Source organism: Onychostruthus taczanowskii, unplaced genomic scaffold, assembly GCF_017590055.1.
Source record: "Onychostruthus taczanowskii isolate IOZ18803 unplaced genomic scaffold, ASM1759005v1 scaffold20, whole genome shotgun sequence".
Lineage (NCBI taxonomy): Eukaryota > Metazoa > Chordata > Aves > Passeriformes > Passeridae > Onychostruthus > Onychostruthus taczanowskii.
In genome coordinates this window covers 1,170,743-1,192,807 of record NW_024499240.1, presented here as the reverse complement: position 1 = coordinate 1,192,807, position 22,065 = coordinate 1,170,743, and the positions used below count along the sequence as shown (strand labels likewise).

General features: G+C 36.4%; 2 protein-coding genes across 2 annotated transcripts in view; one reads left to right on the top strand and one right to left on the bottom strand.

Annotated features, from left to right (window-relative positions):
• The window catches only part of DPP4 (dipeptidyl peptidase 4), a 75,462-nt gene that overhangs the window by 42,056 nt on the left and 11,341 nt on the right, over positions 1–22,065 (top strand). The gene's annotated exons all lie outside the window — the stretch shown is intronic.
• The window catches only part of SLC4A10 (solute carrier family 4 member 10), a 112,934-nt gene continuing 93,286 nt past the window's right edge, over positions 2,418–22,065 (bottom strand). Inside the window, exons 16-25 of the mRNA XM_041403572.1 lie at positions 20,064–20,225; positions 19,700–19,813; positions 19,030–19,191; positions 15,990–16,241; positions 14,697–14,765; positions 12,233–12,406; positions 11,485–11,607; positions 8,710–8,777; positions 6,927–7,043; positions 2,418–2,484 (exon numbers count right to left, since the gene is read on the bottom strand). Coding sequence (XP_041259506.1) covers positions 2,418–2,484; positions 6,927–7,043; positions 8,710–8,777; positions 11,485–11,607; positions 12,233–12,406; positions 14,697–14,765; positions 15,990–16,241; positions 19,030–19,191; positions 19,700–19,813; positions 20,064–20,225 — 1,308 coding nt within the window. The remainder of the gene's footprint in view (positions 2,485–6,926; positions 7,044–8,709; positions 8,778–11,484; positions 11,608–12,232; positions 12,407–14,696; positions 14,766–15,989; positions 16,242–19,029; positions 19,192–19,699; positions 19,814–20,063; positions 20,226–22,065) is intronic.

The following is a 22,065-nucleotide window of genomic DNA, read 5'->3' as shown; positions in this document are numbered from 1 at the left end:
GGTCAGACCAAGTACATCACCATCGGCTCCACCCAGGGAGCAGCACCCACAGCCTTGCATGCTTCAGTGAGATTCCACTTGAAAAGGGAGCCATGCTGGGCTCTACCACTCATTAATTTGTGAAGCCCGTTCACGTCAGGTAGACATTTCAAATATCACATGGTATTGCAAACCTCTTCTGGGTTTTGCAGTATAAAAATCAAATTGAAAATTAGTTAGGATAAATATTTATTTTCACATAACATATCTTAATTGTGAAAAACACAATAGTCTATTCACATGTACACATAAACTTTTGTAATAAATTACATCCAAGAAGTTGAGTAATTTTGACCAGGAATATGAAATTAGAAGTAAATATAGCACTACATCTGCTTTACATTGTGTGTGATTTCAGAACGTTAAGATTAACATTGGAAAAGCACTTAAATTCACGCAAAACCAGAGTGTTTTAAAATAATACCACTCTGAAATACTGAACAGAAATACAGAATGCCATTGAATACACTGATTTCTTAATATTCTAAGAGTTGGTCGAGTGAAGCTAATACATTTTGATTGTATACATTATCTGTAACAAAGTCAGCAACATGTTAAAACACCATCAGGCTGCTTTCAGGACAAACCAGTATTGAGCTTCTATACTAACCTTAAAACAACTGGAATCTTACAATTTATCATCAAGTACACAAAACAAAGCATTTAACCTTGATGCATCAGAGTTTTTTCCCTAAATTTACATATACAAAACATTGAATTAGAAGTGAATCCTTCTTCGCGTCCATGAGAATATTTTTTTTCTCCATAAAAATGGCTTTTAATGGGCTTTGATAATGCTAAGGTAAATTTAGAACAGTGACCCTATTAAGTTTGCAGCAAAATGCAATTATTTATGGCTAAAGTATTAAAACGTACACACTCACATACACGAAAACATTGGAATATTTTAAATGTGCTGAATGGGAAAACTTGTTCACGAGGTGTATAGAAAATTTGCGCATTTGGGAAAGCTGGGGAATGTTAGAGCCCTATGGATGAGTTCTTACAAAGATTGCAAGACTACAATTCTTATTTTTAGGATTCAAAGTTACAGCATAATACTGAGAATTAGCTTTCATTTTAATAATTTAAAAATTTATCTTAAAAAATTTAAAAATCAATGAATTCCAAATAACACAATAAAACTTCAGCTCCACATCCCTATTCATTCAATACCTAATCTCTCAATCTTTTACACAAAAGAACAGTTTGAAGGATCAGGCAGTAACAAAATCCATTACAAAAAATGTAATATCCTTAAAGCCACATTTTACTTTGCAATGTTGTTTTTATCTTTTAGTCAGTATGTACGTGATGGAATAATAAAGAGCTGTAACAAAACAACAGCAGGATACCCATTTAATTATTATGCACAATCTCTGAAATGAAGAGGTTTACAGTTGTTAGTGGAGAGAAGACAATATAAATACGTCCTTTATGTGGCTGAATTTTAGGCAATAAAGAGGAAGATCATTGGGAAGGTGGTAAAACTGCATGTGGGGTATAATTTGTATCTACAAAATTTTCCCCATTATAAAATAATGAATTGATTAATGACAAAATGCATTTGTTTGGCCTACCATGGCAACATTCATACAATACAAGATAAGATACCATAATCACAAATCGCATTTTAAGAAATACTGTACCCATGTTTCACATCAGAGGATGTGGTGGTGTTAGCTAAGGTGAGAAAATGCTTTAATATATAATTTTTATATATATATATATATATTTATATATATATAGGACTATGTTCCAGTTACATACAAATTTTAATATTAAATACACTGTATTAAATCAAGGAAAACTTCACAAATACAGAATCTGACCCTGCAATTCACATTGCAAAACTGAATCCATGACTTCAAATGGACAGATTAAGGAGGAAAGTATTATCCTTGTTAGTTTATTCACAGGGTCAGATCAGTTGTTATTTTATAAACTTTTTAATGTTTGCTTGTCAGTTTGGGACTCTTGAAGTCATTTACTAGTTAGGTGATTTAAAAAAAAATGGGAACAAGGGTTTTCAAGTTCATCTTGAATCAAGATTATTAAGTATTCTCACACAGAAAAAGTAGCAAAATACAGTACAAACCTATTAACAGGAAAGTTGAATTTGAAAGAAAATTTGCTTCTTACATTTCCGATACAAGTACTGATAAATGGCCAAGATCAGCAACGAACACAAAGATTTTTTGCATTGGCTACTGCAGACATTTACATTGATACTAGACAAGGTGGAATGAGACAAGTATTGCACTACATTACCTGTGCTAGTTTGAGATGAAAGACAAAAGTTACAAGGTCAATAGTTTATATTTAGTGGTTGTGGCACTCCTTTAATTCGTTTGTAAAAAGGTTACTTGAAGAGCAAGTCATAGACAAGTCTCCCGGTCAACACCTTTCCCTGAGTCAGCTTTCTTCTCTTTTCTGATTTCAGCACTAGGAAATGAAAGGGGAAACAAAAAAACAGAGTTACGGTAGCCCTATCACACACACAACTTTATATATATATATATAAAATCTACCTGAAAACCAGCATTGCACAGATACTTTATTTTTCATGCTTCATGACACAAACTGGGAAAGCAAGTGAAAATTTCTGTGCTGAATGGTGTGGAAGACATCAGGCAGCATTTTAGTGACAAGGTAGGTAAAGAACTTAAGATGTACAGACAGCCAGCATGCAAGCAAAGATAGCCACTTATTTTTTTCTTTTTTGGCAAATACAACTTAATTTACTAAATAATGGTAATGGTACAGTTCTCAGACAATACCAGCACATTATTAAATGGAGCAAACGAGGTCACAGTAAGTATTTCTTGTCTTTAAAATGTACTCTCTTGTTCAACTGTACATTTAGAAGGAATGTTTCTGAACTAGAGTAGTGCAAGCCAATATCCAACAAATATTTGGCTTTCAGTCTTGATTGGGGAGAGCAGAAGTCTGGTGAGGATGGGGAGAGACAATATTCCCCATGTGGAGTGTAATACATACTTCCTCATGTATACATTATAAGGAAATAAATTTAAATTTAAAAAAAAAGAAAAAGCCTGAAAGATCAGACACAAGCCATCTCATTCAGAACACTAAACCAGAGTTCCAATTTGGATTCAGCCTTTTTTCCCCCCCACAGTTAAAACAATGTTGATTTGCCTATAGAAAGCAATGTACGTGCAAAGCAGATGATTTTTTGTGTGTGTGAGGGTCCTAATTTACAACAGCGTAAATAAATAAAAAGTCATGTTCTTCCAATGAGTCTCAATCACAGTATGAAAATGCAAAGAGGCTTCCACAACACAGGCAAATCAAGCCTTCAACAAAGAGTGGCAGGGTATCTAAAGAAAACCAGATGGTTCTGAGAACAAACCTGTAGCAAGCACGTAACCTACCAGGTTTCATGGGAATAATTCCTTAACTAGAATGAATGAGAAATAGGCTGAGTTACGCAAGGCTTAAAGAAAGCAAGATCAATTCTCAAATTCTTAAGGTGATTCATGCACAATTCTACAATCATTTGACATTTTTCTTCACATAAAAATTGCTTTAAGGATACAATTCACTTCAGCCAAAGCTTACTTCTATGCCTATGGCAGCTTCCAGAGGTGTTAATGGAAATAGCTAAAGAATACCAACTTCTGCCACTTCAACTGCCAAATCTGTCACCTTCTGTAGAACAGTGATAGAATTGGGTACGTTACACTTCCTGCACACAAAGGGTATGCAAACAAATTCCAGGGGGGGTGAATTGAAAGTGCAGCAGTACAGCAGGCAGGGAGTTACCTGTGCTTAGTAAAAGCAAACACTGAGGTGTTGTGTGCCTTACAGTCTATAATATTTCCACGTTTTAGGTGCCTCTGTGATACCAGGAAAGTCTTCTATTTAGGATTCACATCTCTGAGCAGCTCCTGCAGATGTGGGCTTTAATGCCTTGAGAAATTTGAAAAAAAAAGGACAAGTCCAGTCTTTTTCCAGTAAAACAAGTCACTGGTGGATCTGTAAAGGAGTTGGAGCTCTCTTCCTCCCTACCAAGGGAGTAGCCTAAAACACCTGAGCAGGAAGGTCTGGGATGTGGGATTTTCATACCTTCAGGTCGAAAAGAAAACTCACTCATATCATCTACAAAGTGACAGATGGCTCTTTCTCCAATACTTTAAAAGACCAGCTAAGTCTGTCTCCTGTCCATAGTCAGATCTGCATGTGCTTTGAAATTGCTCTCTGAAGGGCTTAACATTTTGAGCAAAGACAGAGGAATGTTTATTTACATGCACCAAAGAGGGCTGTGCTTCAGATAGGTGCCTTGGTGTTCTGTTCTACCAAGAAAGGCTCAAAGGCAGACCTTTAGGTCCCTGGGAATTTTAATAATAAAAAAAGGAAGGTTGGAAAATTGTAAAGTTCAGGTGCCTCTACAGCTAGGCAACTTGACTGCATCCTTTTTAAGTCCACTCTTTGGACAGGTAAAAACATTCAGGAGCCTGGGATGTAAGAGCTCTCTCACATTATGCTACTTCACAGAATCAAGGCCAGGGCACATCTTGTGATAGAAATTATCCATGCATCAGACTGGGAAGTCATTTGTATAAACCCTTCCTGTCTAAAATCTCTTTTTGTAGATGATCTTGGTTTATAATTGGGCAAGTCAACTCAGTATTTAATTACTGAGTAACTTGTTAATTGGCCAATGCCTTGCATAAAAGGCGTTACATAAAATCATAGTATACTATCATAATTTAATTATCCCCATTTAATAATATTTTGAGATATAAGGAAGCAGAACTGACAGCAGAAAGGGAGTACTAAATGTTATGTAGTTGAACTTCACAAGGCATCAGTAAAATTTGTTTCAAAATGAAATTTTTTTCCCCTATATGATAAGGGACCCTTCACTGCAGAAATTGTTAATCTAATACTGCAAAAATTATCCTTACAACTGCTACTATTACCAAGCTACCATTCCAAGCTTACCATTCCTTACTAATTACCTAGGATTGAATTATCTTCTCATTTAATGATACATGCATTATGTTTTATAATATTTTTGTAGTTCTATCCCTAATATGACTTAAGATTAAAGTTGCTTATGCTTTGCTTATCAGAAAGAAAGTCTTTCAGGGTTAAAGCTCTTTGAATCTACGCCTCTCTCAGAATCTGAGCCAAGGTAGAGCACCTGAAAATGCAGGATTTCAGAGTCTTTAAGGCTGTTTGTTTACAACAGAACACTCATATCTAAAACCAGAAAAATCTTTTCTCCAGAGTCTTAGTTTTCAAGAGCCAAGATACAAGAAGAGATTGAAAAGGAGACCTTTAGAAAATTAGTTTCTATTTCACTGCAGTTTAAAGGGCAAGTCTCTTATCTGAGCCACAATCTCTGTGGATGCTCTTTGTTCAGAGGGTCATGTTCACATCATTTATCATACCACCGAAGAAAGCAACATCCACCAGGAAAATTACAGCCCTTGTATACCCAAGGGCTGTGAATGTGCCACATCAGGTTCTTCTCTTTCCCCAGGCTTTCACAGCCTGGACAGCAGAGGTACTTGACAAGAAAACCCTCCAGTACACGCTCCTCCCGTGCCCCATGCTGATTTCAGTGACATGATCCTTTTCAGTCCATGTGTAGGGTGGAAGGCAAAAAGAACCAGGCTATTTTGAGTCTCAGTGAGATATCAAAATGACCACATTAGTGGGCTGCTCCACGGGTGTTTGAAATGAAAGTTCTCTGGTCATCAGCTGCTCAGTCTCGTTTATTCAGTACAGGGAAAGGAACAACTCTGAAAGGCAGCATGCCATTTTGGGGTGACAAAATTAAAAAACACTATCAGTACAAGTGTTCTCTTACTGCATCTGTTCACCTTGAAACAATAACTAGCTGTTTCAAACATGGGCTTTTGGAAAGGATATTTAGAAATGGGCAGAACACAATTCTGTATTTTAGAAAAGATGACTAGGAATAAATTCAGTTTGACATTTGAATACACTACACTATTTAAATACACTATTTTAAATACAGAGTATATTTCAAATTCTAACATTTGGGACTTTAATGAAGACATTTTACATTCTTATTTGAAATTTCTTCTCATCCTGTCTCCCCAAAAACTACACAAAGTAAACTCATTTGGGTTCCAAGGTGACACCATTTTGAATTGGAAGACACAATCAAGGAAAAAAAAAGGTTGGGGTCAGGGTCTTACCTTTGGGGAATCAGCTTCTATAGTGATTAGGAAGGGGAGCTTATGACAGAAGTGTGATACAAAACAATTAAATAGAAAATAGTTACATTTTAAATTTATGGAAGCAGAGGAAAAAATTCTCTTAGAATATCACACTGTGCTTGAATTTAATATTTTCTTATTCCTGTCGTAACTCTGTAGCACAGATAAAATAATGTGTCTTCATTTTACTGGACTAAAATCTAAAATTATTTAACTGTTTTGAGTACAAGTGAAGTAGGCAGAAAAAATGTAAAGAAATGATGCAATCATAAAATTATTTTCACTCCAAATATTATTAGATTGCATTCAGAGTACTGGTTCTTCATACAGCTATTTCCAGGGCAGTGATGATCACTTCTTTTTCAAGAGGAAAGAACAAAAGCAAGCAGAACAAATGCAATATCCAGGTGGAGGCTGGTGGTTCATTACACAAGCATCAGGCATGCTCAGCTTCATTTTCCACTGGAGCATAACTAAGTACCATGCAAATATTTGTGATTTATGTTTTTAAATAAATAGTGAATTTGTGTTTTGAGCTCAGAATATTACGACTGGACATAAGAAATAAAACTGCAAAATGCTAAAAATCTTTCTAATCCCTAGCAAAATATTCTAATATTGGTTTGACAACAATATATAAAATGTAATGAAGTTAAAAAATATTAAGACCTTTTAGAAGGAAAGCTTGACTCCTTATCTTTTGCATTCTCTGAGGATATCAACAATGTCTTCCACACAGCAGTTTTTGCCATTTCATCAGAAATGTTTATCACAGATGGGTCATCTCTAGACAAGAATGAAAGTAAATACACAATAAAACAATCAGCAATCAGTCTTGTTACTTATTAACTCAATAAAAGTCCTTGAAAACTGGTAGTGATGACAATAATTAAGTGCAGTGTAAGCTAAGAGACTATGTTAAAGTTCAGAAGTCCTGGACAATTATTTAAATACTCTCTCAGAACATCTTAGCACTTTTTAAGTATTTTCTTCCTCCAACAACAATTAATCACAATAACATCAATAAAATTCATTGTGTCACTCCCAAATAACAAATAAGAGAAAAATGAAGAAGTGTGAAATTAAATATTGCCCAAGATCTCACAGCCTGTTGGCAGCATCACTGGATTAAACACGATCCCAAAAGGTCCTACTAATGCTCTGAAACTCTACCTACTTTTGAAACTATTTTTAAAGCAATCAGAAGCCTTAACAACATAAAATATTTAAGATAGCTAATAAAAATGTCCCAATGAAACAAACTGATCAGTAGCCTTAAGTAGCACTTTGTAGCCATTATGCTCTTTGCTTTACCAGGACTGCTCCAAACATGTATTTATACACATAAGGATAACAAAGTCTTAAACATTTTAAGGGGTTGCCTGTACATTATTCCTGACTTCATGGTTACATATACTTGGCATTCAGTAAGCCCTCAGTAAACTTGCTGTTGTGTGTTTTGGGGAACCCCTTTAATCACCAGTATCTTGACTTGTTTTTAGCTACAGGTCTGCAACCCTTACAGTACAGAGAGTCAGGTATTACCCAGGCAACTCTACCAATGTCAACACACCGTGGAGACAGATAGAGATCACACTGCAAGATAAATTAAGCTACATATTGCTAATATAAATTACAACAAGAAGGTATGGACAAAACAAGAGAAGAACCAGACCATTAGTAGTGTGATGAGTCAAAAGGAATAGACTGGGATTTTTCAGAGACACTGTTACAAATCTCCTCATTTGCATTAGGAGAGGTTATGGTAACTTTGTGTTAAAATGTTAGCTAGAAGGCCACTCTAAGATGATGTTCCTATGACCTCACATTCATGCAGAGGTTACTGTCACCAGATATTTCAAATCTTTGATTAAGAATTTATTTCTGAAAACTTTAAATTATATTAATTCCTTATGGGCTGGCAACATGTATTATAACTATCTATAACATAGAAGCTCATGCTTTTTTTAGTTGTGTCAACCCTGCATTGTGCTTTATCTACCCAGGAGAGCTCTTGATTCACTCATTATCTTACATAACAGGATTTAATCAGAATGTTTTACAATGTAATACTGTAAGAACCTAGTTTTTCTGCAGCGTTTTCAAAATCTTTCCTGGATCCCTGCTTGCATCAGGGTGAAGGGTTTGACCTTCTCTGCATCCTTTTGCACTGTGCATATCAGAAGCCAAAGTTCATTGTGAACAGTCTGATCCTGCAGTCCTGTCCAATGGAAAACTTCCAACTAGTGTGTCTTTTTCCTAGGGAAAGTGAGATCACGTGGAAAGACTAGAAAAGGGCTGACCTTGTTAAATGCTGCAGTGTGTGGTTCAGTTCACCTATCCATACCAAACAAACATCCTCCTGATACTCAGTAAGCATTATGAATAAATATTGTGGCATGTTTACTTTATTTAATTGCAACTCACCTAAAAGAGGAAAGGTATATTTTACCTGTAATGTCCTTCTAGTGGTAACTGAACAGTCCCTTCCTCTTCCATTGCTAACATACTTTGCTCTTCCTAGAACAAAGGAATTTAGACATGAGACAGGATATGAAATTGGGAAAAGTGAAATTTGTGTACTTTAATCATCTTTCCATTTTCTTTAATATAAAGTATTTATTTGAAGTTCTTAATGTAAGATACATTTCAACTTTTACTTAAATAGTCGACATTTAAAACCTTCTTTTTTAAAAGTTGTATCTTAATGCTATTTTCCAGTGCCAAATATAGCATTGTTTTGCAACAATAAAGAGGAGAATTATTAACAGTGAGTGAACAGCTGTCTGATGGATTTTAAATAACACTGATAACAGCATATTTGCATTGATGTTTACATGCAAAAATTAGGGAAGATTATTGAAGTTTGCACACACAGTTTTAATACTGATAATACTGATTTTAATGCTGATTTTTTCAGTGAAAGGATGAAACAAGAGACCCAAAATTAGTTTTCACTTGAAGAGAATTAGGAGATAAATCCACCAAAAACTATATGTAAATAATTACAAATTTAGCAAATCTGCCTTAGCGGGAGGGGAGAAGAATAGATCAGCTCTCAAGTGCCATGTCCTGCCTGCAAGAACAAAGGAAAACAACCTCCTGAAGAGGATTCCCAGGGTCCACACCCCTGGTCAGGATAAGCACAGCTAGGAGTTAAGAAGTCTTGGCAGGAAGGTAACCATCAAATCCTGCTCTAAATTGATGCAGTGTGTGTGTGAGCCCAACAGAGACCTCCCCAGCTTTCTTCCCTTTATAACAGTTTCCCTTTGTAACAGTTTTCACCAGTGCCTGTCTCAAAGCATGGGTTGGCTAAAAAAGAGAGTTTATCATTTTCTGGCAGATCACCGAAGCCCCACGTGCATCACAAACGCTGATGGTTGGTATTAGCAGCAAGAGCCACTACAGTTTTCCAAAATAGTAGGTTTTCAGTTCTCTCTGCTCAGAAATTTGTTTCTTCTATGCTTTATTTTTACAATTATGTTAAAAGTCACAATATATTTTTTTCCTCTAATGTGAAAGTTCTTTGTTCATTCTTGTCTCAGAAAGACTTAATTGATTAACATCAAAGTGGCTTCCAAAGGAGGTCTGTGAGGAGAAGGCACGTATCATATCCACTATAAATGTACAAAGCCCTGGAAAAAACATGGCCTAAAAATATAAAAACAACTTAAGTGATGAAATTAGGATCCAATCAAGTAAGTTTCAGATCCTGTCAACTACATTTCTGAATATTCTTGTGGGTAGAATACTTCTATTTTTAAAAGCTGTGTGATAGCAACTCTCCAATTAATTCCTTAGGCTACATGTCAGAAGTTTTTTATTACTAGTTAATTTTGTCATTTCCAGGCTTCACAGCTTCATAAGTTTTTGACAGTTGAACAGTTTTAATAATAGCTCTAAATATTTAGAAATGCCAAAATATGTAAAAATAACCTCTCAAAATAGACAGTGAATGAAATAAAGTAACACCAGTAGATTTTCCCAGTTTTGTTTTCTGATGCCATCCTATCAAGCAAGGGAAGGAAAGTGACATATAACCAAAACATAAGTATAACAAGGAATTCTTTCCAATAACCAGACCCACAAGAAGAGAGCTACCTTGGTTACTGGTTACTCTGAATTGTAATGACAACAGACACCACGATGAAACATCTCTCTGGTCTGCTTTGATTCAAGGGAGAAAACAATGACTCACATATTTTAATTTCAGCCTGGTAGTTTTACAGGCACATACTAAATAGTAAATAATTATCTTGATGTTTCTTATAGGTAAAATCTTTTCCCCAAAATATAATCCATGACAGTATGTTGAATGTGTCAAGGAAATCAAAGAGTTCACCAGGTTGCAGATGAGGCAGGGAGTTGTCAAAGGTCACAGAAGAATCAATCCTAAAGGCAAAGTAATCTAGTTTGTGTCATTACCCATTCAAATTATTAGCTCATGTCCTATTTCTGCAAATAAAGCTACTAATGGGAATCCTTAAGACACACATTTCACTGGTCTTGGATCACATCTCAGGGCATCCCTAAGGGTAATTTTCAGGTTGATAAGGAATTATCTGAAAAGCATAATCTTTGAAATAGATGAGGAGTCCAGATCTGAAATTGCCACCTGGGTGGCAATGCCACAGGATGCGAGTCTGAGCATTTGGTTAACGGGGTTAGCAGGGTCACTGACCTTTCCATTACAAAGTGAATTGTTTCTGCAATAGCACAAGGACAGCTCTGGCCCAGGGTGTAACTGGGACACTGCACAGGGTCCTGACATTGCTGAGCAGAAAGGGTGATGCTGTGTGTGAGGCTCAGAGGCAGCTGGGACATCCACAGGCCTTAAAATCTGCACTTCTTTCCTCAGCATCTCTTGCAGGGATGAGACCCAGCCCAAGGCAGCATCCAAGTGCCCCAGGGCTAGGATCTGAGGCCTTTCCTACAGGCATAGGTGCATCTCTGCACACCATCTGAGTGGGTCTCAGAAGCAATCCCCAGAAGTACTGGGGATAATATTTTATATGAGAGTATGGCAGCCTAAGAATCTACATCCCCACCTAAGCTTATCAGATTTGTAACCTCAAAAGCACTTATGCAAAATACGATGATGTTACACTTAGATACCGTTAACAAGTCTGCCTGGTACATGGAATGTTCCTTGCAGAATTTTCTCTAAATGTTTGAAGGAAAAATTGATAAACTGCTACACACAAAGAAACCTGAAACCATGACCCACCTCTTTCTCAGCATCTTCCAGTTTCTTTTTCTTGCTCTCAGGCATCAAATCATCTAACCAACTGAGCTCTCGCTTGGTAAAAAAGAAATCCATGAGTTTTCGGACAAATACCAAAGCTAGGACCTGAAAAGAGATTAAAAGATTTAGGAAATTAAGCAAGTAAAACAGACAAAAAGACTTGTCGAGGAATTCTTTCAAAAGTGAACAGTTTGTAGCTAGAATTTTATCCTTTAATTTGGATAGGCTAACAGCTGCTTTTCTTCCTTTTTTCAAAGTATTGTTTGAAGCATTTAACAATCACTGAGGTCAGTAAATATCTTCTATTTTCTATTAGTGAAATCATCAGAGAAATCACTAAAGCAGCAGACTATTGTTATTTCTCCCAAGACACAGAACTGTTAGGCTCCTCAGTTCAATAAGCAGTCTTCCTTAATAAGTGAATTTTCTTTCTGTAACAGGATTTAGTAATATTCCTTAAATAAAAAAAAAATCAAATAAATTTGAGTATTTTTTCTTTAAGAGAAGAATTTTCCCTAAGAGAATATAAGTTGGGATATCCACACATAGGACTCAAAACAGAGCTTAAATGTCAAATTTTTTACAACTTAATACGTTACAAATTTTCCTTGAATACAGAATCAAAGCACTATTATAATTAGCTGCCGAAATTATATTTTTCTTCAATAATAATTATCCACAAGTGAAAATAATTAGGGATTTTTAGAGGAAATTTAAAAAAAAATCATACCATCATAGGAAAGACAATGGCAGCTCTTGAAACCTTTATAATCCAGAGAAGCACAAGACAACTCAGCTGAATTATAGTGAAGAGATGGACCTTTCTAAGAGGAACATGCCTTAGATAAATAAAATCTGGCTGGTGCTTTGCAGGCATCCAGAATAACTTTATCCTGTCAAAAAGCTGAAAGAGAAAATTTTACGAGTTTGAATCAAAATGAGATGTAGGATCATCTATGCTGGCATTCACACACTGTCTGAGAGATCCTGAACATCCAAAGAATCTGGCTTGTTATTCTAAAGGCGAAAACTACATAATTTGAGCAGCACAGAAGAGAACAGTAACAACCATAAGCCTTTAATTTAGTCTAGTCCAGCAGTGGCAAAAGACTTGTCTTCTCACCCACTGAGCCACCAGAGCAGGAATGAGAAACGTTACTTAAGCAGAGTTTAATTACTTGGTTAGTCATACCTCAGTGCCTTTCCATTTGAATACACATGTGCCTCCCTAGGTTGCATTGCAGATGTGCTGAGACATTGAACTCTGCTGAATTACATTCTATACTGCAGGAAATACTCTGTTCTTTGGATGTTACACACATTGTTACTACACTGGATGTTACACACAAAGAAGGTGGTTACTTGAACCAGTTCAAATGTCAAGATTTGAATAGAGTTCAAATTATGAACTCTTAACATTAGGCAAAGCCAGACTTCAGAGTGGTCATGAATCAATTGTGACTCCAACTGAATGGAAGCTGGTTGATCCTGTTGGGCATGTGTACATCACACTTCTTTCCTAATACATCCTAGACTCCTTTTCTCCTTTTTCAACAACTGAGCTCTGCCTCCTTTAGCACATAAAAAGCTGCACATGGAGAGACCTCTGCAGTCTTCTATTTCCTGTGAATGAACAACTTTTCTTTTACTTCACCAGACACTTTATTCCAGGCTGTTTTCTTCTCCATATTTCACTTTATTCACAAAAACAGAAACAGAAAAGGACCAAAAAAAAAAAAAAAAAAAAAAAAAAAGGAATGAATGCAAGAAAGTTGGCTGCCGTGCTGCTAGGAATGTATGCGAGAGGTTCCTGTTTTTCAGGCCTATTTGGCTCCATACTGACCTGAGACATTTATTTCATGGCACAATGGTGATGGTGATACACCAATTCTTCCTGCATGGATGAGCCATGCTATATATTCACACAGCCTTCAGCAATGTCAACTTTTGGAAATTTTTATTGAGCATGTGCAAACTGCATTTTTTTAAAGACTTATAGTTTAGCCAGATTTGAGTATATTCCTTTTTCACAGAAACAGCAAAAAGCACATCCTCCCACAAAAGCCATCTTATCAAATCTCTATTCCTTATCCCAGCATGGGGGAGGAAGATAAGGTGGGGGATGCTATCACTTTTCCAAGTAAAGATAGCCAGATTTCAGCATATCTTAAAAACACTCCTCAATAGTGTAGTGTACTTTCTCATACCCCTGTTCTGAGAAACAGCTGAACCATATTAAATTGAAATTATTTAAACCTCAGTAAAAGCCAAACTACACTTCTGAGAATATCAGCCCAAAGGATAAGAGATAGGCAAAGTTATAAAAGAGTCTCTGAACAGAGACTACCAGTCAAAAAAAAAAAAAAAAAAAAAAAAAAAAAATCATCCCAGCTTTGTTTATAAATGGAAGTAAATTGCAATCAAATATAATGAAAAAAACAATCAGAAATTTAGTTTGCTTTTTTTATTTGACCTTTTGCACAGTGTAACTTGTGTTTCTACTGTGTGATTGTTCTTTCTCAATTGTCTTGGAAGGTGTGTCTATGCCTCGTGGGCTAAAGGATTTGACACTGTGCCATTTCATGCTGCAGTCAGCCAGGAGAAAAAGAGCACAGTACAATCCCTACCTGAGTGCTGGAATGCCTGCTTTCTGCCAGCTACTCCTACTTGAGGCCACTGCAGGAATGCTGCCCTTCCACTAGACTGGACCCTTCATCCCTGAAGTGCTCTGGCTTGTAACTCCCTGCCCGGGGTGTGCATTTGTTCAGGGAAAATCTTCAAAATTTCACTTAGGTTAGTTTTAGGGCAAGTTAGCCCTAAAGACAAAGTTCAAGATGAGTGAAGCCCTGCAAAGTAACTTGAAAAGGCAGCATGCAAGCAAGTGAATGGGGAGGCAGCAGAGAGGGAAGAGCCCCTGACAGTTAGTACTCAGTTTTTAGGCTCAGCAAAATTCCCTTGATAACAAGAAAAAACAGAAAAATCAGCACCCAGAAAATAGGGGGGAAAATGGAGCACATTGCCTAAAGGGAATACGCTGTTTAGAGAGAATCCATTTTCCTTTTAAGTAGTCATTTTCAAAAATTTAAGGTTAGCAACATTCCTTTATACACAAAAGCTAATAGAATAATATAAGAACAGCAATATTTTTTATAGAAAGCATCATCAATAACACACTCATCAAAAATCTATTTTACCTGAATTCCCTTTAGAGATGAAGCACCCATGTAAAGAAACACTCCATAAAGTACTGGCATAGGAATAAACTGCACAAACAAGCAGAGAAAGAGAAGAGCATATTTAATACTACTTACAAATTTTAAACACTTCTAGAAAGACATTCAAAACAGTTGAAATACAAAGTGCCATATGCCTGCATTAATCAGACAAGTTGCAAATTCAGAGTCACTCAATTATAAATTAATAATGTTTCTCAGTACAAAGCAAAAGAATAATCTGGCTTTGTAGTTTTATTTTCCTCTTGTGGCCATTTATTACAATATACTTAATTCCCTATTAATAAAATTAACAGAACTACACAAAAAAAAATTAAAACCTTAATTTATACTTAAATTCTTTACTTTAAGGACAGCTCAAAAAAATTTTCAAGAGACACAAAATACTTCTTACTGCTAAAAGTAATATTTTGTGCTGTAAGCATTTAAAAATGGGTGAACGATTCTACGGAATGATGTTTAAAGAGATATTTAAGTGTTCAGGTTCACAGCATAAACTGTGTAGGTAAATGAGTAGGTCCATAGAATCTGTTAGAAACACTAAATACACAAAATGCATGTTCTGTGTGTTTTCAAAGTGAAGGCTTTATGATATACTTAATAAAATACTGCTGGGAAGTACAAGGGCTTATTGCCCTCACTGCAACAATATTCAAGAATAAGTTCCGAATTGGCACTAAAGCCAGTGCCAAAACTCTCACTGGTTGCACAGAGGGCACATAATTATTTTAAAAGTTTTATTACATGTATACATGGTATTAGATATGACTGTAACTAGACACCCTTTTTCAGGACACTGGTGAGCTGTCTTGAATATGCAGGAAGCATGAGATAATTTTTCTGTTCATTTCCAAGAAATAAACCATAGAACTTCTCTTGCAACTGTGAAAATATTTTTAAATTACTTGGAAACCACAAAATGTTTTTAAATTATCTAAATAAATTTTAAATTGGTATAACGAGAGTGTTTCATGGTAATTTGCCATGGGCCCAAAGTATTGACAAAGTGTGAATACAGCTCAATGGCAGAATTCCCTTTGACTTCAGTCAGGCCAGATTTTCATTACAAGGTTTTTATTTTAAACATGCTAGGCACTTTATTAAGCAAAATTAGAATTCCACTTTAAACTCTCATTGTGTAACATTATGCTAGTTAGTAATGTGCCTGGAAAGAGCATTCATTAGATAATACAGTAACAACAGTGAAATGTTCAGTGCAGTATTCTTTAACTTTCCCGTACTTCCCCACATTACCTTTAGAATACTTGTCAAAAAGACAGATGAGCCCATAAGGATAAAAATCATGAGCCCTGTGACTCTTTGCTCCCGGATTCCAAGAAATTTTGGCTGCTCCCCTGGAGCGGAGCACTCTGATTCCAGTTTTAAGCTGTTCACATGGGAAATAGAGAGGACAGTGGCTGCAACAAACCACGGCAATCCCATAATAGAGCACACACCAAGCATCACTGCCACCATGAGTAGATCGAGGTGGTATCCACATCCTTTCTGTTAAAAAAAGTAAGGATGGAAAGAAGATGTAAAATGACATCTGAATTAAGGAGAACACTCCTGGCAGGCATTCCTAATGAACAGCTAGAGACAATTGAAAATTTGAGACTTGTAGGAAAAAAATAGCTTCCTTCTGTGTGTTATCCAGGCTGGGTCAGTAGGGATGGCAGACTGGTTTTCTACAGGGAATTCCTACTGGTTCACACTCAGTGCTCAATGTCACTGGACTCCTTCCAGTTACAAATTAAGTGTACCAAAAATCCACTCTACAGTGGGCACCAAACAGCTTTCCTACTTATGAAATGGATACTGGTGTGACACTGGAAAATACATACATTTTCTGTTTTAACTAAGTCTCTTCTGTGGATAACAGTAAGCAGAACATCCAGCCGTGCTGCCAACTTCCCACTGCACTAATCTTAGTAGATCTTCCATCCATTCTTACAAAGAGGTGGAAAAGTATGTATTTTTATTGGTCCCTCCACAAAAATCCATAACATTTGCAAAGTCAGTTTATGCTACAAGGGGCCATAAAACCACAGTGTTCCTTCTAAAGTTTTTTAAGATAGAAAGCACATGATATACATTTTCAGTAACGTACTTTCAATGTTAGACAAGAGCAGATAGCCAGAAAAGAAGATACATTGAATTAAAAAATAAAATCTATTAAATTAAAATATTAAAATTAAGTTTAAAAACTAAAATTAAATTAAAATATAAAGAGCTGCTTTACTGGTTTCCTTATTCAAACATAGCATCATAATATCCATATGAAAAGTCAGTACAAAACCTTTGGGTTTGGATCACTTCTGTAGTGGTCAAATGCTACATAAATTTACCAACAGATGAATAATGGTTTGCTTTTGTGCATAAAACCTTTTGGTTGAATCTTAGATAAATTTAAAAACCTCCAATAATGACCTTCACTTGAAAAAGAAAAATGCATCAATGCATCAAGCTTGGTCCTATAGATATCTGCTACCATAGCTGAACCATAGCTGAGTGGGATGTTTCACTTCAATTTCAGCAAGTGTCCAGGACCTCCTCACAGCTGCAAGCAGCAGCTGAAGCTATTTTCCTTTAAAAAGTCAGGTAGTTAGCCATCTCCACAAAACTTTGCAATATGGCAACAAATCCAGTGTCATGGTCTGATGAAACAGCGATGTTCATGCAAACAATGTGAATATGTTGAACCATAATTTTGCCTGTAAACCCATGCAAATGCCTTTTGACATAAAAAAAGTAACTGAACTAAACTTGGAAGGGTTTGCTACAGAGACTGCCAAAAGCTGAAATGTGCACTATCCAGAATTTGCTATGGGAAGTATAAAAAAAGAGGGGAAAATGAGTTGGAAGCAAACAAATCATTTCTTTATGAAGACAACTTTTACTTCTAAAATGGGAAGCGTCTGGGTTTATGAAAATGTAAGCCACATATCAAAATGAAAATGCCATCTTATTTGCTTACATTATTTTAAAAGGGGGAAAAGTAAAGAAAATGAAGAGAATCAACTCTAGCAACCTTCCCTCACTCCCCAAAAGTGCTTATGAGACTTATCTCCAAGACACATCTTGACAAACTCAGAGATGTGTCAAACACAGATATTAGTTACAGGCACAATGCACTCAAAGAAAGAGTTTAATTCTAAATCCTAACAGAGACACCTTTTTTTACCTTCTGACACATTTATGAGGAATGTATCTGCTAATGCATACAGAATCCGAGAGCATTTCCTCACATTCATACATGATCTGAGGAACCTGACATATGGGAAGAAAAGGAAGCATAGCAACAGGTGATGCTACACCAGACCCCAGCAAAACTAAAACGCAGCAAGACAAGGGGGCAGCCAGGAGGACCATCTGACTCCCAGATGCCAGTGCTGAAAAAACACATTCCAAAGCTTGGCAGCAAATTCCTGCATCTGTCAAGTTAACCACATGCAATGCTATGGATTGACATGAAGAGCCAGGCTGACAAAGAGGGCAAAAAAAGAACATATCAAATGTCACAATCATCCAAGAAGAGGCAATGCAAAGTGAAGGTTGCAAATGCATTTGCTAAAGCAACTTGGGATTGGATTGCTGCTTATTAAAAGTATGTCAAAAAAAAGCCTAAGCTTGCTGCATATACATGTACAGAAACCTGCTGCTAGATTTTGCCCAACAGTTTTTCAGAGGGGTGATGTCCCTTTTTCTCTCTCCATCTGTAGGCAACTAAAGTGTTAGAGAACAGAGCAGGAAGTTGTCCTATGTTGTTTTAAGAACCCATTGTGCCTCTAAGGCTCAGTTTTATTCTTCTCCCTTCTTTAACGCAGGAAGGGCATTTAAAAAAAAGGATGGGTAGAACCACAGAGAAGGACAAACAGAGGGGGAAAAAAATCTTATATTACAAAAAAACCCCAAGTAGTTTTTAAAAATCCAGTCCAGTAGAACAACACTGTCAGTACCTGAAGAAGGCATTAATACTGTGGTATTTAAGGAAGTTATCAACTGGAATGCATCTTTTTATAGTGAATGAATCCTACTTCTACTAAAGCACAGAAGGCAGCACTTTCCTAACTCGGAACCTGTATTTCAAATGACATTCATAAAGTCCTCTGTAAGGCAGTGGATCACTGACACAGGGCACAGGTACCACAAAGACCAACAAAGAAAAAAGCATAAAAATTTAAAGGGGTTCTATATAATATATAATACAAGCTAGCATACTAAAGTAGATGGATGCACATTACATGATCTGAAGCAGAAAACAACAGCACAAGTACAAATTTTGACTGAATACCTTTAGTTTGTGTTCTTTTCTATTGATAATGACAGCTGTGATCTGCTGGTCCATAAAGATAAGGATAGTACAAAGCAGGGCTGGAATTACAGCAGCTATCACTGTCCACCAAGGATTAGGCCCCAAAGGAGTAATAAACCAGCCACGATCATCTCTGGTGGGCTATAAAAACAGTCATGCATGGCCAGTCAGAAGTGTAAAGATTATTCACATTTCAATTTCACAAGAATACATACAAAACATTATTAGGATATGACTTCCTTTAAAACCAACCCGTATAGAGCACTAAAAAACATGCTAGACTTCCTCTGATGCCAAGCCAAGAAATTACATATAACAAAATCATCCAGATTATTACAGACTTGGTTGCACTTGATACAGTAAACCCAAAATTTGGAGGAAGCCCCAGAACATTACAGTAGTCTAGAATTTGGGTGATTCAAACCCTGCTAATTTCTACAGAGGAAATTAACATTAAGAAGCATGAAAGAGCCTGTTGGGAGAGGCTCACTTACATGATCCATAAATCAGAGAGTTTGCATAATTCCTTGTGAACACAAAAATTTTCATAAAATCACTACTCCCTGATGATGATAATAAACAATTATAAACCCATCATAGTAGATTACTTTGCAAAATGATAAAGCAGTGCAATTTATCAACAACTTACCTTAAAAGCATTTGGAACCTGAAGTTTTGGTGATGGAATTCCAATGGCATAGTCAATTAAAACCATGGACAAAATAGTGAGAAAGACAGCAAAGTCGCTGACAACAGAGCGTACCTACAATTATTGAGAGAAATTACAATTTTAACTAAAACTTTCAGGTATGATTTAAGATTTTTCTTCACTGTTTTGGTACAGCTTACAGCTTTAGCTTACAGCTAAAACCATGCTTATTCTGATACAAGTTTCTAAGAGAGGAAAGATGCCCTGTCTACTTCACCAGCAGTTAACTGAATTTGCAGTCCGGACAGAATTCATACGTAGACGTGACTGATGACAACTTTTGAATTAAAATAAGGGCACACACCTTTGTTGGGAAGTATCGGCTGGTTTTGAACTGCTTCAGAGTGGATGAGAGCGTTACTGTGGAGAAGAACAAGATGACAGACCAGAAGAGGACGTCTGGAACGTAAGGGCCATGATGACCACAGGCTCGCCCAACAAACTCGCCGTGAAACTTTTTACATTCCTGTCAGGGAGAGAAAAATAGCATTGTCCTAAAAATTATCCATGCTTACACTTTCTTTTCCAGTTTCTTTTCTAAATTGTATTACTAGAAATAGTAAAACAATTTCTAGATATTTATTCTTTTAAAACTTAAAGCTCACTATGTGTCTATCTAGTCTGCATGGAAAATTCCCAAAGGAATCTCTTTTTTAGCCATATTAAATGATGAATCGCTAAGACATACCATAAATAAAGTCATTAACATAAAAACAGGGTTTTTTTTCAAATTCAGCAAGTACACTGATTTATTTTCTGTGTACAAATACAGATTTACACTTACTAACACTCTCCAAGTGTGGAAAGCAAAGTTCAAAAGGCACAAAGAGAAAGTCTGCATTCTCAAAAACTGCTTTTTTGTTTTCACTTCACAGCCCCAGCAATTGAAGAAAAAGCTATTTAGGACTTGTGGCATTGCCCTAAAAGGAGCCCAGTACATTTAATACCACATGGGGGCAGCACATCCTGCAAATTGTATTTCTGTTACAAAAAGATATGATAAAATGCCCGAAAACCCTAAATCTTTAATATTAATTATATTTAATATAATTTATTATCAATATGCAGATACAGTAGAAATAATTTGCAGTACTTCTCCACTACTATCCTTAGTCATCTAAAATCATAAAGAGCAGTTCTAGAAATATGAGCTACCAGCTCTGGACTCACAATCCTTTCCTCCTCCTTCCCAATGCCTCCACACTTATTAAGAAAAATGAAATGCAGCACCCAGAATCAGGGATCCCAGGAAGAAATATCCTGCCAGATCAGGAACATTTTGTATTAAACAAGTGTGTCATTGGATCATCACACTCACTGCACAATTATCCTGTTATGGGAAACTTTGGCTTTGAAAAAAGATTGTCTTGGAAAAAACCACAACTGCTATTTGATGACTGTGAGACAAAGGAGTGCAAGGTTTTTTATACTGCTATAGCAGTAAACTTGGGATGCAGTTCATCATATGCCTCTTGAAGAGGATTTTGTCACCATCAAAATCCTCTTCACACTTGTCCAAAGTCCTCTTCATACTTGGTCCAAAATCCTTTGCTCACACTTGGTTTGTCTTGATAGCAAAAAGTAATCATTGGGTTTTAAGAGAGAATAAGAATCCAGATCTTCAGAAACCTGAAACATTTCAACTAGACACAAGAAATACATGAAGACATGAGCAGTAAAAGAGACATAATGGGGTGAGTCTGACCAAATATTTACAGACAGCAATGTCTAATCTCTTACTGCAGTTCTCTAGAACAGAAGTTTCTTGATGATGCTTGCAAGAAACAAAGACACAAAAGTTCAAAAAAATCAGTTATTTCTTTGACAGTTACAAGGACTCATGGGAAAAGTTGGTCAGTTATACTGCTACCTATGTAAACTCAAGTTTTGGTAATAAGCTTTCACAGAAGTTTTTAAGGGTTTTATATAATGCAGCCAGTCTTTTACATTTATAGTTAAAACAAAATCTGTTATTTTAAATCTCCTCAGCTGCAAATGTACTCTGAAAAACACTGTCAGAGATCTGAGAAAGTGAGAGGAGGAGTCTGCTCCTGCACAGATGCTCTTAGAGTGTGCTGCAATTTTGAGAATATTCATTCTGGACTGCTGGAATCCCTCAGGCCAGCAGTTCTCAACTTTCTTTCTGCTGTTGCCACACCAACAGAGTTGAGGAGCAGTCCCTGCTCAGAGGAAGGCATGGAAGCAAGACAGAGCAGCCATGGAAGACAGCTCTTACTTAACATGAGCTCTTCTGCATCCCTGCCTTTGAAAAAAAAAGAACAGTATCTTCTGGAGACAGTCCACTG